This window comes from Watersipora subatra, chromosome 1 (assembly GCF_963576615.1).
Source record: "Watersipora subatra chromosome 1, tzWatSuba1.1, whole genome shotgun sequence".
Classification (NCBI taxonomy): Eukaryota; Metazoa; Bryozoa; class Gymnolaemata; order Cheilostomatida; family Watersiporidae; genus Watersipora; species Watersipora subatra.
In genome coordinates, this window is record NC_088708.1 from 14172820 (window position 1) to 14192405 (window position 19586).

The 19586-nt window shown below is 38.1% G+C and overlaps 2 protein-coding genes across 3 annotated transcripts; one reads left to right on the forward strand and one right to left on the reverse strand.

The window, feature by feature from the left end:
• Nucleotides 1–3190: 3190 nt before the first annotated feature.
• Nucleotides 3191–15494, reverse strand: LOC137402411 (synaptopodin-2-like). Of its 2 annotated transcripts, XM_068088913.1 has the most exons (8): nucleotides 15301–15494; nucleotides 11479–11630; nucleotides 10478–10697; nucleotides 7687–8113; nucleotides 6492–6719; nucleotides 5954–5977; nucleotides 4497–5483; nucleotides 3191–3868 (listed from the first exon to the last, which is right to left on the reverse strand). In XM_068088913.1, the coding sequence occupies exons 1-8, from the start codon at nucleotides 15403–15405 to the stop codon at nucleotides 3669–3671; spliced, it is 2343 nt and encodes a 780-aa protein (XP_067945014.1). In that variant the 5' UTR covers nucleotides 15406–15494; the 3' UTR covers nucleotides 3191–3668. The 2 variants fall into 2 exon arrangements, with proteins under 2 accessions (XP_067945014.1, XP_067945021.1); XM_068088920.1 differs by lacking the exon at nucleotides 5954–5977.
• A 245-nt stretch (nucleotides 15495–15739) lies between these two features.
• Nucleotides 15740–18548, forward strand: LOC137385371 (marginal zone B- and B1-cell-specific protein-like). The gene is made up of 4 exons (XM_068071821.1): nucleotides 15740–15975; nucleotides 16319–16434; nucleotides 17052–17156; nucleotides 18183–18548. Exons 1-4 carry the CDS (start codon nucleotides 15778–15780, stop codon nucleotides 18469–18471), a joined length of 708 nt encoding a protein of 235 aa, XP_067927922.1. The 5' UTR covers nucleotides 15740–15777; the 3' UTR covers nucleotides 18472–18548.
• The last annotated feature ends 1038 nt before the right edge of the window (nucleotides 18549–19586 follow it).

The window sequence follows — 19586 nt, forward strand, 5'->3', positions numbered from 1 at the left end:
CCACTCCAACTCCGTCACTCAAACTCCCTCACTCAAACTCCATCACTCAAACTCCCTCACTCAAACTCCCCCACTCAAACTCCCCCACTCAAACTCCACAACTCAAACTCCCTCACTCAAACTCTACCACTCAAACTCCCCCACTCAAACTCTCCCACTCAAACTCCCTCACTCAAACTCTCCCACTCAAACTCTCCCACTCAAACTCCCTCACTCAAACTCCCTCACTCAAACCCCTCCACTCAAACTCCATCACTCAAACTCCCTCACTCAAACTCCCCCACTCAAACTCCCCCACTCAAACTCCACAACTCAAACTCCCTCACTCAAACTCTACCACTCAAACTCTCCCACTCAAACTCCCTCACTCAAACTCCCCACTCAAACTCTCCCACTCAAACTCCCTCACTCAAACTCCCCCACTCTAACTCTCCCACTTAAACTCCCCCACTCTAACTCCCCTACTCTAACTCTCCCACTCAAACTCTCCCACTCAAACTCCCCCACTCAAACTCTCCCACTCAAACTCTCCCACTCAAACTCCCCCACTCAAACTCTCCCACTCAAACTCCCTCACTCAAACTCCCCCACTCAAACTCTCCCACTCAAACTCTCCCACTCGAGCTCCCCCACTCAAACTCTCCCACTCCAACTCCGTCACTCAAACCCCTCCACTCAAACTCTATCACTCAAACTCCCTCACTCAAACTCCCCCACTCAAACTCCCCCACTCAAACTCCACAACTCAAACTCCCTCACTCAAACTCTACCACTCAAACTCCCCCACTCAAACTCTCCCACTCAAACTCCCTCACTCAAACTCTCCCACTCAAACTCTCCCACTCAAACTCCCTCACTCAAACTCCCTCACTCAAACCCCTCCACTCAAACTCCATCACTCAAACTCCCTCACTCAAACTCCCCCACTCAAACTCCCCCACTCAAACTCCACAACTCAAACTCTCTCACTCAAACTCTACCACTCAAACTCCCCCACTCAAACTCTCCCACTCAAACTCCCTCACTCAAACTCTCCCACTCAAACTCTCCCACTCAAACTCTCCCACTCAAACTCTCCCACTCAAACTCTCCCACTCAAACTCTCCCACTCAAACTCCCCCACTCAAACTCTCCCACTCAAACTCCCTCACTCAAACTCCCCCACTCAAACTCTCCCACTCAAACTCCCCCACTCGAGCTCCCCCACTCAAACTCTCCCACTCCAACTCCGTCACTCAAACCCCTCCACTCAAACTCCATCACTCAAACTCCCTCACTCAAACTCCCCCACTCAAACTCCCCCACTCAAACTCCCTCACTCAAACTCTACCACTCAAACTCTACCACTCTAGCTCTCATTCAAACTTTCCTAAATACGGACAACTAACACAAGATACTGCTAAAAATTGTCCCTTGGCTCGACGAGTGAGCAATTACTTTTAACCAAGTTTTGTTGCCATTAAGTAGTTACAATCAATTTATTGTATACAAGCATAGAATGTACATTCAAGTCTAAAATTTCTGAATGACCAAATTTTTTAAATATCTAAATTTCTACAATATGTTTCCAAACATACATGTATGTTTGGGCATGTACTAAAACCCAACAACACTATTAACTACATACTAGGTATTGTTGCACTCTTCTTCTACAAGGACTATTTATGATTGAGTAGCAATTTTTTTAGATTTTTCTGCCTAGTTGATACCACAATAACTTTAGCAAGTCTACCAACTTGATGACACTCTGCGCAAATTAAAAATAACTAAAATTGGCATAACAACATTTAAAACAACTCATAAAGAAATAAAATGTTGTGCATACAAGCAAAGGAGGAGCCTAACAGCTAGAGAGCAGTAGAATCGTGGTTCATATATACTAGTAGATCTGTAAACTTGAAATTATCCTATTATCCTACATTATTAGGTTAGTTGGCAGATGGCATCACCTTGACCAGCCCATGTGGAATAACATGAGTCTTCCACAAAAGACTGTCAGAACATTAGCCCAACATATGCATGTATATAATTATACACTTTCTATTTTAGGTTCATTTTATGATTATTGTGATCAGTTTATGTGAGTTGCCATAAGCTTACTTCTATTTAGCAAGTGCATGTGTTTTTCTTTTCCACTTACTATCGGCTGTCATTATTTTACTATGCACTCATTGTGCTAACTCATAACTCTCTCATAACAATGCTAACTCATAAGATTCGTTAGCATTGTAATGTGATTCAGTCACGTCTACAATATACTATAATACAATGTTTACTCAATTATACATTTATTTTTTGCATTGCTTTAACTTTATAAGTTTTACCATCCTTGGTCTCTATTACTCGTTACCTTGTTCTGTCACTCTTTACCTTGTTCTGTCACTTTTTACTTTGTTATATCACTCTTTAATTTATTCCATCATTTTCTACCTTGTTTTATAATTTTTTGCCTTTTCTACTGCTACTTACCCTGTTCTGTCACTCTTTACCTTGCTTTATCAGCCCCCACCTTGAACTGTCACTCTTTACCTTGTTCTGTCGCTCTACCACATTCTAACACTCTTTACCTGGTTTTATCAGTCCCTACCTTGTTCTGTCACTCATTACCTTGTTCTATCACTCTACCTTGTTCTAACACTCTTTACTTTGTTTTATTACTCTTTACCTTGTTCCACAACTCTCTATCCTGTTTGTACACTCTTTATTTCGTTCCATCATTGTCTACCTTGTTCTATCCCTCCTTACCTTGTTCTGCAACTCTCTATCTTGTTCTATCAATCTCTACCTTGTTCTATCAATCTCTACCTTGTTCTATCACTCTTTTCCTTATTCTATCACTCTTTATTTTGTTCTATTACTTGTCTTTCTATTCCTTTTTATCTTTACATTTTTTTGCCTTTTTATGTTTCTGTCCATCATAACTACTTTCCATTCTATTGTTTATTCAACTCCAATTCGACTCTATTTTCTCTTCTATTCTAGCTTCACCCTTTTATTAAGGGAGTCTGTTTGTCTATCCGGAAGTTAGATCAAACTAAATTCCTTTATCTTGTAGATGCATCTGTCTATGTATTCGTACCAACTGTTTACTTAGGAAATTGGCGCAATTCTATAAGAGCTGCTTGATGCCGCAATGCTTGGACAAAGTATTCAATAGTTTTTTGAAAGCTATTTATTCACAGAATTTTGTATAAACAAAATAAAATTTTATCCAAAAGACACCCGAGAACTGATGCAAGCAATTTTACCAGAAATTAAACCTGCCCAAGGTTTCCCACGACTAGTATGCTAGGGGTGCATTTACACTGCCATAATTAAATAATAAATATATTAACAGACACACTTTAGTATGTTGCTATCACAGGAGAGCTATTTTTAGAACAGGAAAACGCGTGCACTATGAAGTATCGAGTAAAACTATTCAAAGTAGCTTGTAGAAGATAATACATGTAAGTATAAGCTCTGCTAAGATGCTATGGGGATGGGGGCGCATACATTCCAACCACAGTTAAACTAGGTGCGGAGCCAACAGGAAGCAAACAATGTTTCTGTGATCAACAGCTTTTGTTGAGCTTTGGAAACGGTTAGAAGATTTGAAACCAGAGGTACATGTAAATTATGGCCTCTGCAATAAAGTCTTATCTCCCTCTCGCTTGTTTTCTTTTGGATTAAAATGCGGATAGGGCAGAGCTTTGATGTCTGCTCATAGTCTTGGAACTTTGCAGGTAGTCCTTTGGCCGCTTGAGATTTATAGTGAATGACGGTGGCTGGGCTAGAGAAGACGCAGACACAGAAGAATATGCTGTTGGTTGGTTGTGCAAGAGATTGCTTGCCACTGAAATCTCTGTTCGGCCTCCTTTTACTGCATCTGAAATACAAGCAGTAGTAAATTCCTTACAATCTTTGCCTTTACAAAAGATGGAGGTTTGATTGCTATTGAGCTACAAAGTATTACTAGCTGTCATCTTTCATTTTTGTCAACAATCTAGTAATACCCTGTCAACACCCTGTCAACATCTTGTCTTGATAATGCTCTGCCAAACCTCTGTCAACACTCTGTTGATGCTCTGTCAATTTTTAGACAACGATCTGTCAATGCCCTGTCAACACTCTGTCAATGATCTACCAATTTCTTACCAACTCCCTGCCTGTCAATGCTTTGTCACCACCTTGTCAATGCTCTGTCAATGCTTTGCCAGCACCCTGTCAACGCCCTATCAATGTTATGTCAACGCTCTGTCAATGCCCTATCAACATTCAGTCAGCACCCTGTCAACGCAGTTCCAACTTTCTGTCAACACCCTGTCAATACCCGATTAGAGCTTTGTCTCCAACATATCATGACAAGACTGAACTACAACAACCATATGTATGACTACCCAATAATTAACTGTGGTAGTTAACCGAGTTATCTATTGATCAATTTAGAAAAAGGTAACATCCAAAATTGGAACTCCTAGTTTGACTGCTGTACACGCATATGAAGGGTTTCTTACCTCTTGGACTGTTACTCATGTTGTTACTGTTGTTTATGCAAGTAGCAGAAGTTGTTGATGTGGAACCTTCAAGCATCAATTCAAGGCGAGTTTTCTGTTTGGGTGGTGTGCAGGTGCTCGGCACCCCTCTTTCGCTAGGGGTGGATTTAATAACCGGATTTACTGGTTTGAATGTTTTATACTTGACATTAGTTCCTGGACTGGATGTGTCTGCATGATTCGTTATAACATTTAGTGGCTGATATTGCTGTGTTGAAAAAACCGGCTTCTGATAGGCTGAACTGGACTCTGCTGGTCTCTGAATAGCTGGGCTATGTAATGTAGGCTTCTGGTACGCCGGGTTATGTGGCATATCTTCAAATGCAGATTCTAGTTTACCTTCAGCAGCTGCCTCCCATGGCGACTTGTAAGGTCGTGTCACCGAGGACAGTGATGGTTTTGTCGAAAGGGTATTAGAAGAGGCCTGAGGCTGCCAATTCTTTCTATTGTTTTCATCAACAATGTATTTCTCTGCTCGCTGCCTTCTTCTCTCAAAGAATTGACCCGCCTTGCCATGAGAAGTAGCCAATGCCTCATTGACATCGAAAGCGATATTAGGAGGAAGCGTGTCATGCTTACACAGAGAGTTCTGGTTGTGTTGGATCACCTCAAGCTCAGCCGCGTCAATCTTGGATTTAATTGGATCAGGGTGGTGCCTCACCTGGTTATATCCAAACTCCTTCCTGTGCATTGAAAACTTTGGTATGCCCGAGTCCAGTGAATCATGCGGAGTGACCTGCTGTATGTTTCTGCGCTGACCTTGGCTATTCATTGACCATTCCTCAGCCCTCTGCTTCCTTTTTGTAAACATGCGCCCACCTCTCGACCTCTTATTCTGGTTCGATTCCAAGAAATTGGATATTTCTTTTGCTAAAGCAACTTGTTCTTGTATGGTCGGGTAAACCGTCATTGGCGAATCATAAAATGCAGAATCTGAATAAATCTTTTCTACAAACATTTTAGAATGTGGTAAGTGAATATGATTAACAAATTATACAGCATTCCTATCAAGACTCCAATACTTCAATTCTTATTACATAATGGCATGCTGACTAGAATCATTATTGTAGCTAGCTGCTAGGAAATGTTAGTAGTTGACTTATGCTTCTATTAACGCTGCCGTAAAGGTGAAACATGCAATATATAGACCCGCCTCCAACAGTCAGTTGCCACCAAACTGCTGCCTCACTACTTGGCACTCATTAGCTGCAGATCTGCGGATTGTAAATTATATAATAGCAGTGTATTTAGATGGGTGCTACTGCTTTGCAGGGTAGACTAGGAATAGGAAGCTGGGGATAGCCTAATGAAAGAGGTGTTTGCGCTTGCCTAAGCAAAGCTAGAATAATCATATTGCAATAACAGCAGGCAAAGTCGAAAACTATGCACACGCTGCCAGTGGGATAGCGCACACTTACTAGACTTAGCTCTTTCTCCGTCAGCTAAAATAGCCATATTTCATCGATCAACAAGACAGTTGTCAGAGATATGCTCACTGTCTAAATAGGTTTAGTCGGCTACTTGTAAATATGAGTGAGAATTGGCATGCCATGAGTGAGAAACTCCAGAACTATTGCAATGTATAATTTTGGTGGGTGTAAGAGCTTATTTTGGAAAATGAAGCTAACAAAATTGTTTATATTAAAAAATTATACAAAGGCACTTTATGCAAAGAATTGAAAACCAATTTTCAAAACCAAATTTATTAGTGTTTAAAAAAGGTTAAAGATTAATATTTGTGAAAAAGTCCAAAGTTCAGCCTAGAACAAGGTCAACAAGAGTCTGGATCAATTTTCTCAACCAGCAACTACCATTCTAACAAATGCGTATCTAACTGAAAAGGTGTTTGCTGAAGCATTTAGTTGAAAAGGCAGCAGGCAGCGAATGAAAGACTTTGTCAGACCTCAAAGAGGTAGTGGGCGGTTGCTTTGATGGCACCAGAAGTTGATGACTTACTGTCTGGTCTCACGAGGTTGTTTGTTCCAAAATCTCCCTGACTGTCATCACATATGAGCGGGTTCACCATGCCAGGGATATGGTTAGCAGGTCTCCTGGGGGATAGAGCAGGAGGTGGGGGTGGTTCCGGAACAGTTGAGAAGGCTGGCGAATGGTTTATTACATGGTTGGGCTGTTCAAATGACCGTGACATGGTGGCTGGTGGTTTCTGCTCTGTTGCTGTCATTTCTGCACAAATAAATTTATCTAAGAAGCAAGTAGAGCACAGCTGTAGACAAGGAATATATGAATGGTACTAACAAACCATGAGTTTAATGTCACAGCTTTTGGCAAACTATCTTCAAGTGGCTGGCAAAGCGGACATAGGGCTTAACTGCTGCTAAAAATGCTTTTCACTTCTGACTGGTTACCAAAAGTCGCCTTCAGCCTGTTGAGTTGCTGATAAGAAATCAAATCTTCTAATAAGAACTTTTTGAGGCTCAGCCCAAAATGTCAATAATTCTGTAATTAGATGTGTGAGCAACATGACCAAAATATTATTTACTTCAGCCATTATATTTAGGTATACGCAAGTTGGAAAATAAGCACCTCTACCAGGCTTATGAACGATTGAAAAAAAACTTTGGCAGACGCACAGACTTAGCCAATTTTAAAGAAGCTTTTGTTGAACTCTAGGAAGCTTTCATTTACACAAATGACACTGTAGCAAGCTCTCCATCTTCATGTACAGAAAGAAGGGCCACTGTAGCAAGCTCTCCATCTTCATGTACAGAAGGAAGGGCTACTGTAGCAAGCTCTCCATCTTCATGTACAGAAGGAAGAGCCACTGTAGCAAGCTCTCCGTCTTCATGTACAGAAGAAAGGGCTACCGTAGCAAGCTCTCCATCTTCATGTACAGAAGGAAGGGCTACTGTAGCAAGCTCTCAATCTTTATGTACAGAAGGAAGGGCCACAATGGCAAGCTCTCCATTTTCATGTACAGAAGGAAGGGCTACTGTAGAAAGCTCTCCATCTTCATGTACAGAAGGAAGGGCCACAGCACCTGGCATACATGTATTAGGTGGAAGGAGCACTCTTCTCAGAAAGCACAAGTTATTAACAAGTGCCTGTCGGATAAACTAGGGGAGGCAAATAAATAGCTAAAAGGTCAGACCCAGTAGCTCATTATATAAGTAGTCCTGTCAGAATAGTTTACCAGAATCATTGAACTTGTGGCGTGGATCATCATAAGCAATGTTTTTCATAGAGGTTGGCTGCCACTTCTGCAACTTTGCGTCTACTTTTGCTACTTTGAATATCGGAGCCGCTTTAGACTGACTACCAATAGTTGTGTCAGGGTGGTCGGTTTCTGCAAGGTTCTGCACATGCTGGAGGTTAGGGTTGGTAGGCGGGGTTTCCCAGCTAGGCAGCACAGGACAACTACTTTTTTTACTCGCTGACTTTCTAGGTAAAGTATTTGCTTTAAATTTTGGTTTGGGAGAAGTAGGTGGTGGCTGCTTCCTAGCTATCGGATGTAGGGTTTGAGATTTGCCATCGGGAGTCTTAGCAAACTCATAAGACGTGACATCGACAGTCCAAGGTTCTTGAGCAGCAGGCTTCGTATCAGCCATCTTTGGCTCTTCCTAAAGGTGCAGACAAAGCATTCTGGGGTTTTACAATGAAAGCTTGAACACGGAGCAACGCAGCCAGAATTAGCCAGAAATAAGCAAGAGTTGCTAAGCAAGTGAGGTTATAAATGCTAATCATTTTTCTCTAAGAATCAAAATTTTAAGAAAAATGTGTTTATACCCTTATTGACATACTCTACATATATGAATATACATATATCTATATATAAATCTTGAAGTTTGTCTTTTTGTTCAACCATGTGTCCAGTTAAAGCGATTAAAGTCTAGCAATGAAAAATTCACACAGCACTGGAATTGAACTCGCAATGGATTGCAATTGTAGGTTTGCAAACACACACACCTAACCACAAGAATAAGCTGTTCTTATCATTACAGCTATGTTATCTACGGTATCCTTATCGCGCATTGCAGGTTACAAGCTAAATGGATATGCACTTTTATTATTAATTAATATTACCTTTTTCGTTTGTTGTTTCTTTTAATTTTTTAAAAACCAATTCAAAATCTGTTATCTATTTTTTTAACTTGTAATTTTCAAATGTGCCATTTAAATTTCAAATTTTCTATTACAATGCAAATATAACAACACAATTTTAATCTTCAATTTCTGCTACTTTAAAAGGGCAATCACTAGAAATTGGAAAACTAAAAACTGTTCACATAGACATTTTCAAGTCGTAATTGCCTCTACATTCTCTTTCTGTTCGGGCAGACAAAGTACCCTCATGCGCTTCACTGATGTACAGTATTTAATTTCTATATCTCATTTTTACGTTTGTACCTGTATTGAAAGGTACCAGAATCGTATTCAAAATTTTGATGTACAGCAGAAACAGTAACCTTTTTTATACACCCACTTCTATGCACTCATTGTTATTATTAATTCTACATATTCATGATTTTTATTTCGTTATCTCAATTCCTATTACTTGGATCAGTATCAAATCACTTTTCATTGTAACCATTGTAATAAAACATACTTTATTTAGTCATTACTTGCTAATTATTTCACATCTAAACACCTTTACAGTTGTTTTAGTTTTTCTCTTAATTTATTTGAACTGCACAAAACATTTTTCTCGTGATATAAAATTTAAAAGTTATGACGGTAAATGTTGTATATGTCAAATAAAAATAAATATTCCGTGGAAAGACTTTTTATTATTCGGACAACACCAGGCATTAAAGTAAACTTAGCCAATTAAAAATAAATTTTCCAATGCCGGCATTGCCTGGATAATCAAAAAGTCATTGTCATTTGTGTGTCCAGTTATACTGATCAAGTTACAGGAACAAAAACTTCGCACTACATTGGAATTGAACTCAATACATTCAGCTCTACAGTCAGTCATACTATCCATTACACTATGCAGGTCAACCAGCACTTTTGTGAAAAAATTGTGCATATCATACTTATTACACCTGCAAATCTTTAATGCTGATCGATTAAAATAGCACGTTTCAAGCTTCTGCTAGTTAGCTTGAAGATCATGATTGCGTGAGAGATCATGATGCAATCTTTTTTATATTATATATATAGTATATACACATTATATATATACACACTGTATATATACAGGTATACATATCCCATAATGCTAGTATACAATAAACTGATATATTTATCTGTACATATTATCCGTAGTTTTTTGCGCAATATAAAGAATTTTTTTAAAACCCTCTCCTCTGACTATTAAGACAGTTGATTACTTTATATTTATCATTATATTTACTAATTAAAACAAGCAAGCTGGTTTTTGCTGGCAGTTCTCATATCACTGGCAGCCTAGCAGTCCTGCTGGCAGCTAGACAGTCTTGAGTTAAAAGCCAGTTGAGCCAGATAAGAGGCCGGCAGCATTCGCGCACTAGTCACTTTGAGGTCAGTAGATAAACTGTCTAAAAACTTCATAAGTCAAGTTGTGGCCACATGACAATCGACCTTAAGCTTCTGACATCGGCAGTTTCAGTAGGAAAAAGCATGCAAAGGAGTGGAAGCCTTGAAAGTTGCAACTGAGGAGCTTCAGTCAGGATAATTTTGGTTAGGCCAGACAGAACCAAAACCCATTTTGAACAACCTATCCTAGGTGAATGCACTATTTGCTTTATTTTTGAACAAAGGGCCAACCAAATCAGAATAAAAGGACTGGTACAAGCATAAAACAGGAAACAGCTGAAATAATGTCAACTTTCTGGGGTCAGTTCTGATTGATGTCAACACTCTTTACAACTTGAAATTGGAAAGCTTCTGCTCAATTGCCGTGTAGCCACGACTTTAACTTGTTATTCGAATGTGTGCAGCCTCATTATAACTTATACATCAAATACCATTAGTGGAGGTAAGGAAAGATTTGCTGATACCTCCTTCTGGTTGTGAGAGGAAGGGATAATGGTGAGTGTTTGGGGAGTGCTACTCCTTCTGGGTGGAGAGGGTGTGCTAGAGAGTCCAATATTAGATTCCTGCACCTTCAGTTCGGAGGAACGAGTTTGGTGCAGACTTTCCTTGCCTTCTGATTGGCTAGTTGTAAAACTATCACTCGTCATGGAAGAATTTGCTAGCTCAGCCGATGGTCCTACACCTCTGTTCAAATCGCCAGAGAAACATAGTAAAGGTGTGGAACAGTGGATATAGAGAGGTTCCACGCACAGTCAATATTTTGTATGGAACTGAATTCAAGGCATCAGCTTCTATTATATCTTGTCAGCTTTCACCATAAAATAAAGCAGGGTCATCATAATTTATCATAAAAGGATAATCTTTCTCAAATAGAGACCACAGTTTCCCATACAACACAGAGGCGTAAAGCATCTCTCTGCTATTGAATTACAGACTGTATTTTAAAAACCGCATTCTCTGTTTTACTTGTCATTTTATATATAGCAAATGAACTAACAACATAGCTAGGATCACTCATACAACATATCTAGCACCTGTTTGCTGTATAGCAAGCTGACCAGATTAGCAGGAGCGCTAGCAGAAGCACTCTATAAGATATATATGAAAGTTCTATAATGGACTATACATATGGCCACCAGAAGGCAGCAAACTAACAACCAACCATCTCAATTGCATATTTTTATGTTTCAACAACTGTATAATAGTTGCTTGAAGTGAATGAACAAAATACTATCATCAAAAGCCTATATATTTATATTCAGGATGCAATTAAGGCATGTAATGAGGTTAGGCCTAGCTCGGCTTCTAGTTGGAAGTGGATGTCTTGCGTAGCTGAGTATTTGTTCTCTAATCTGGCTATCTCTTTGTAACTTTCTCATCTCAGCTCATTATATATCTCTGATCTGTTCTGATTCAGTGGTAACTGACAACTAGCTAACTCCTACCCGCTAGTCAACTCACTTACTTGATAATCTCGAGGCGCAAAGTAGGTCCGGCCAGCTCGATTATTTTCATGGCATCACCATGGCTTTTGCTGTCGACTCGCTGGTGATCAATAACAGTCACAACATCTCCTTCCGTCAGTCCAACCTTTGCAGCTTTGCTATTCTTACGCAGCTGCAGTAATTATACCTTATTATGTTCATATGTATTACATACCATATACATGTAGATCATACGCAGCTGCAGTAGTTATACTTATTATGTTCATATATATTACATACCATATACATGTAGATCATACGCAGCTGCAGTAGTTATACTTATTATGTTCATATATATTACATACCATATACATGTAGATCATACGCAGCTGCAGTAGTTATACCTTATTATGTTCATATACATTTCATACCATATACATGTAGATCATACGCAGCTGCAGTAGTTATACCTTATTATGTTCATATACAAGTATATTACATACCATATACATGTAGATCATACGCAGCTGCAGTAGTTATACCTTATTATGTTCATATATATTACATACCATATACATGTAGATCATACACAGCTGCAGTAATGATACCTTATTATGTTCATATATATATTACATACCATATACATGTAGATCATACATGGAGAGCCCGAACAGGGCAGTATCAGGGTTTAACACTCAGCACCTAAGATAAATTACAGCTATAGATGTCAGTCTTAACAATTCAATTGCGTATTTGAACTGTACGGTATTATAAATTTTAGCCTACAATATTTTGGTATTGCCAAAGATTACTAAGTACAAAGGTTATTTCCAATTTTTAAGAGCTATTGTACTAAAACCTTACAGTGAGAGGTATTCATGAAGTCTTTCAAACACTACTATCATGTGTCTTTTTACATGCATAGTAGTATTAGTAGTAGTAGTAGCAGTAGTAGCAGTAGTAGTAATAGTAGTAGTAGTAGTAGTAGTAGTAGCAGTAGTAGTAGTAGCAGTAGTAGTAGTAGTAGTAATAGTAGTAGTAGTAGTAGTAGTAGTAGTAGTAGTAGTAGTAGTAGTAGCAGTAGTAGTAATAGTAGTAGTAGTAGTAGTAGTAGTAGTAGTAGTAGTAGCAGTAGTAGTAGTAGCAGTAGTAGTAGTAGTAGTAGTAGTAGTAGTAGTAGTAGTAGTAGTAGTAGTAGTAGTGTTAGTAGTAGTAGTAGTAGTAGTAACAAAGCTGAATGCTTTTTCAACATTTATAAAGGTAATAATGTTGAGGCAATCTCAACACAACTCTCTTCTGCTCATCCTAGACTATTTTTTATCATTCTATTACATAATTTAGGATAGAGGTTCAAAGAGTGATCATCACTACAGCAAAATAACATCTTTCTACATAATGAATCATAAACCTTTGGCCAGCCCATGGTATAGCATAAGGCAATATTAAATGCTCCTGTTAAGGATGCTCGCTGTGGTATGGTCTTTTCATTCATTTAGTTGAATGTAGAAAAATCTAACTATTTAGTAGACAAGTTTATGCATTCATGTTAAAGCTGAAGCTAAACTAGGGTGACAGCCACCCAGTTGACCAATCACACGGACACAAGTTATATTTGCGACAAACATTACAGCCTTCAGCGAGAGATCGCCGGTGATATATGTAGTACAATGTATTTTAAAATACTGATAGCTGGTCACATTTTAAACATGTTATAGTGACTACCATCTGATATAGCCCCGAGTCATTGCTCGTCAAATAAAGGTGTGGGAAGAGCCAGTTATAGGGGTTAGAACTGAATCTAAGGAAAGTTTCAATGATAACTTTGTCTTGTACACATATCAGACCTTCAGCCAAGGTCATACTAAGCAGCCTTTGCATTTACAAATTCTTGTAACAGTCCACTAGTGGCATGATGGTAAAGGAGGAGGTGTTTGTATTTCGGCAACTGACAATGGGATATCATCATAGGATAATGTATTATATATCATGCAATGACCAGCTTGCATCTACTTAGCTTGTTATATAATGTTGAAGGGTTTTCATATCTATAAAACACGCCTTAAAATTTTAATTATATATAATGCATATACCAAGACCTTAAGTTTTTTTTGTGTGACTTTGCGAGAAATTCTAAACTGACTCTTTGACTTAACTAGGACAGTTTCAGGTGTGCTTAGCTTCCAACTACCAACTACCAATGTAAACTCGCAAGTGTTCTTATCCTATATACATGTATACATGTCTGCCTTGCCTTAGCGAGACGGGCAGTGAACTGGACCAATTATACATTCAGACGGTGAGATAGACGCTCCAAGGGCTGTTCACCTGAATGACAGCTGATCGTAAACTATAAATTTATTCACCTTCGGTTGAGCAGTAGGTATTATTATAGCCTGAGATCCTATAAACTATATAGTCTATTATGCTGAGTGTGTGTTGATGGCCCGATCATATTCTGAGATCTTGAGCTCCTATAGTTTTTGAGCAGCTGTTCATGTGGCTGTTGAAATTGTTTTTGGCAAAACTTACATTTGCTCTTAAAAAGATAATAAAGTATTTTAGCGACTATTTGGCTGGCTTTTATCTAGGATTTTGCTACATGCACACGCCTAGCTTTGGACACATTTACGATGGCTCTAATGAGACAGCTGGCAAGCTCAACAATACATGAGAGGATTTCTCGTTAGAGGTTATTCGGGCAATCCTATTCTTAGAAAGTTACATACGCTATTTGAATTCCTTTCTAGCTCTTGCGGCAGCGCAGCAGTGATGTAACAGCAATCTAGAAACCATTTTAACGGGCCATTTTGAGATCAAATGTTTCCTCACAGTACTGAAGGTATCGCTTAAAGATGACACACCGCGGTATACGAAGCCTCTGGAATTTGCCACTAAGACAAACACTATCCTATTAAAAATAAATTTGTACAGTTATGAGTACACCGGTCCGAGTTATGATATGAGTTATGATATACCGGTCCGATCGCTGTAGACATGGTCATATTCATTTCATATCCGAGGTCAGAGAAGTCGACTGGCCTCTTGACTTCTATTTGCGTATTAAGAGCCTTAAGCACTTATTGTATAACAGATCTCCAGCTACCAGCATCACGTATAACTGTATATAGCAGTCAATCTTGGCCGGCTAGTGATTGGGTTACTTTCAAACTCAAATAAACTTATACTAATGCAAACGTAGAGCCCAAACAAGCCAAGGTGAGACTAGATTGTGCTACACTAACCAAAGGTTTCTTTCTCGCAATGGCTAGGCTGACTCATAAAAGGCATTTGGGTTTTTTAAACCCAGATGCTGTAAGTGGCATTCCTACTTATGACCTTATTAAATGGCCAGATACGCTCATACCTACACATGTTCTAACACAGATGATAGACATTTTTGATTGTCAACAGGTTGTTATTTGCAATCAAAGTAAATTATAAAAAAATATGTTCATTATGTGCCTTATTGTCACAAAGTTAACAAGCGCTGCCTCAGCTGTCATTGGATTCGTCTCCTTTTCTAAATGGCCATGGCCTCACTATCCAATTGCTGTTTCTCACATCTGCATAGGTTTTTAGCCCAAACGGAATAGCTGTTTCCCAAATGACAAAATCAATGTCAGCTATTTTATAGATTGAGCATTAGTTTACTAAGTTACGAAAAACATTTTTAAAATCTGCATAAAAGTTACAAGACTTTGTGTGAGCTTCATTGATATGAAACCAACTGAATTTCACATTTTTCTATTCTATAATGCAAAAAAGATATTGCCTGTTATTTATGTTGATGTTTCACCATGGATAAACCATCATAATAATCAGCTTTGGGTCCTTACTTTCGTGGGGCAAATAAATAAACTTACCTTGGCAATCTCGAGAGCACATCCAAAGTCAGCTCCTCCACCCAATCTGAATCCCCATGGAGGCCCTCCAACTAATTCAACGCTGACCCTCTCTCCCTTACTCATCCTTTATTCACTCCAGACCTTCTGCTATTGTAAGCTTGCCGACGACTCCTGCAGTGGCAGCCAGCGTTAAGCATATGCATATGCTTTCTTTCTGTCTTGTTGATTGGGCTCTAGGTGAGTAGCTAATGAAATTTAGTATATGAGCTTTCTACAAACACGCCTGTTTATTTTCCCTCCAAAGCCGTCATACTAGCACACGCTCATGTGATTGGTTGATTACAGCCTAAAAGCACATAATTGGTTAAAAACCTGGTGAATGTTTCAGTATGTATGAACTTATCTAAACAATAATGGCTTATTGACAGTGTGCACAGCGTAACGCTGGACTCGAAGACATTCTTAGAATTGAAAAGTTTAAATCGGCAAGTGAAAATGTTTGGATTTAAATCCATGACATGGATACTGCCTGTAACAGCATTTGCCTTTCTCCCCCTTTTTCAAGCTAAGGCAAACCGTGGTGGGGCTCAAAAAATGAGTTTCAAGGCGCCAGTTCTGGATGATGAGTCTCAGTGGTCTGCCCATGTTCCCTCAACACTTACCTGTGAAGGATGCAAAGCAATCACTTATACGGTAAATATTAGTTAATAAAACAATTTCTAATTTTTCTGTTGTATTTTTATTGTTATATTATTATTTCATATTTATACTATTTCCAAAGTAATTTTGTATACCATTCTCCTCTCATTTTATGATGGCACAAAAAAGTACTATCTAAAACAATTCAATTTTGTAAGAGAACTGTTGCTTGCTGTTTGCACACTGAGTAGACGTGTCATATTCTATTTATTGGGATCAATATATGTACTTTTCCATGCGTACCTTAGTCTGTACAACAAACAAGCTATATTTGTAATTTGTATGAGAAAATTTTTCAAAGATTTCAAGTGTCTGTATCAGTTTTTTACTATTTTAGATCACTTCAAAGTTGTGGAACTTCCATAAAACCAAATATCCTCAAAACAAGATGAAGCCCGAGTCAGATGTCATTGCAGCTGTGGAACAAATTTGCCTGACTGATGTATTTAATGGGTGTGTGTTATTGTGCCTCTGTTTAGCTCACTTTGTTTCAAAAACTTCAACTTTATTTAAAATGCAGCTTGTCAATTGATGTCTGTTGAATACGTTGAGATATACATCTTCATTGAATACTCTCTAAAAACTCAAAAGCTTACCAAATTTATAGCATTGCAGAACAAAATATCTATAGCAATAGTCTTAAGTAGGCTATAGTCATATTCATAGAGTTGTCTATAGTAATATTCATAGAGTTGTTTATAGTAATATTCATAGAGTTGTTTTTAGTAAAATTCATAGAGCTGTCTATAGTAATATTTATAGAGTTGTCTATAATAGTAATATTCAATGAGTTGTCTATTTTAATATTCACAGAGTTGTTTTGTTTAATTATATTCATTGTGTTGTCTATTATGGTACTATCCATAAAATTGGCTATAGTAATGTTCACAGAGTTGCCTTTAGTAATGTTTATAGAGTTGTCTATAGTAATGTTCATAGAGTTGTCTATAGTGATATCCATAAAGTTATCTATATAAAAGCTTATGGAGTTGCACATAGACCTAAACAAATAAACCAATGGTAAAACAAAAAAGTATTAGACTGAGAAATTGTCTTACCATGTGTCAAAGGTACGGAGTAAAGAATGTCAATGGTGCAACAAAACTTTCGGGACCTGGCCTCAAAGCAGATGGATCTGCTGGAATGATTATGGGTGGAGGTCGTTGGCCCTCAAGGTGAGATACTAAAGTTAATCTTATAGCAAATAGATGAATCAAGGGTTTTTGATCACTTATACGTATAGTAATGCATTTGCTTCCAATTAGTATTGTACGATGTGCTCTATAATGTATTACATAACATACATTTTACATCATGCATCATTATTGTCACTTTTTTAAAGTCCCTAACACAATGTGGTTGTTGTTTGTGATTGGATACAGAAATTATCAGGCTAAATTATGATAGAGATCTACTTTTTTCGAATGATTGTTTATATATAAACACGTGTATATCTAGGCTATATATAAATATATATATAAATGTGAATATACATACATGTATGTATGTACGCATGCACGCATATGCGTGTAAATCTTTTTGTCTTTTATATCTATATATGTGACACATATATAAATCTCAGTGTTTGTCTTTTTGTTAAACCGTATGTCCAGTTATAGCAATGATAAATCTGCATGGCACTGAGTTTGATCCCGGGACCCCAAGATGTAGAGGTGGTAAGCTTTACCATGGAGCTACACGGAACATGATATACTTTGAATAAATAGTCATTACATTCATTACAATACGCAGGCTTAAAGCTCTTGCTTGGGGTTAATAACTAGCACTGTTGACCATTACGCGTAACGATTATTAAGCTGGCCCAAAATAATATATAATATATGCCGAGTATATAATGTACCTGCGGCATTATTTGATTGCTGCATTATTATGATATATCTTTGTCTTGCTTCAATAATGCAGCAGTCAAAGCTAGCATGGAAGCACAATTCCTACCTTGGCTCATTTCTAAGAACAAGATAGACAACTCCATGACAAGCTCAAATCCCTATTTTAATGTACTTTGTAGTCCTAGTTGAGCTACGAGTGTTCTTCTCAGCGGGCTGGCTCATTAAGACTGGCTTGGCTATATCATTTCTCCTATCACATGTTATTCTCAAGTCACAAGATGGGACTAAATTATTTTATGAAGCCTCCATCAACGAATACGTTTATTGTTGTTTATTGTTGTTTATTGACAGACTCGCTCAGAGATGTGGAGAGTTGATGGGAGAGTTTGATGAGTACGACATCTACGAGATGATAGTAAAAAGCAAAGGCAAGGAAAAGCGGCTTTTTGACTTGTTCTGTATGACTGAGAGAGACAGGAAGCTGAACAGTTGTGGCGGGGGAAATGATGCCCTTCTCGACCCTGGAAATTGGAAGGATGGTCACGGAAAGAGCTACACTGTAGAAGACGTTGATGATGATGATGATGACTATGATAGTGATGATGAATCTGATGAAGAAGATTTAGATGATGAACTGTAAATGAGTGATACTTTAACCACAGGCTATTTTATGAATATGTTCCGCGCTGTTCCACTACCTATAATATAACACCTGTTTCTTTTCCTTCATTGAATGCTAGACAATTGGCTAAGGTTATGGCACCAGCTTAAATCATACACATGAAATCCCATTTGAAAGTTATTGCTTTCAACAAAGCCATTTTATAGTAAACTTCTAAAGACATAGGAAAAAAGCCATCTCATGTCCTTGACACAGATTGAAGGAAAAAGACAGCCTGTGGTCCTAAAGTAACTACATGTAATACCTATTCCCCTGGTGATTTGTTTTAAAAGGAGCAATTGCAACCATGCTTTAACATGTACAATGATTTTAGTAAGACTTGATCTCTTCAAAGGCATGTACACATATTAATATGGGAAACACTTGACAGCAGGAATGTTATAACCGAAGGCTGTAACATTCAAGCAAGTTATTAATATCTCATACTGTAACAGCGTTGTCGTTATCATGTGGAAACAAGTTCGTACTTAGCAAATTAGAAATGAAATCTGTTGTTGTACAGTTTGATGAAGGTACAATCAATATGCTGAAACTGGTTTGATTCGACAGAGACTAGTTTTTGAAAATATAAGACAGCTAGCAGTATAATTTATGATACTATCCACGAAACAAGGCAAACAAGGCAGTAAAAGGAACCACCATTAACAATACAGTTAACAGTTAACATTTAACCCCTGCTTCTTTAGACATCACTTCCCCTGAATGTGAATTGTTCGGCAAGGTCTGGGATGCATGTGATTGTCTGATGTGGTGTGTCTGTTCTAAGAATGACAACTTTGACCAATAGGGGTCAAAGGTCAATGGCTCTCACGATAGAAACATGCTGTGGGTTTTTTTACCTTGGGTTTCTCACCTCAGTATTGCACAAAAGTTCCTTATTAGATAACTGCTTGTATAATAAACAAATAATTTAGACATGTATATGGTTATGCACTGCAGTACTTCCTGCAGGCCTCTCCTATTCTAGAAAACAAATAACTAAAATAAATAAATATAGCAAAGCTCTATGAACTATTCAAGTAGTGTTTGAAAAAAGTGTATTGAGTGAAATTAATCTACGTATTACAATAGAC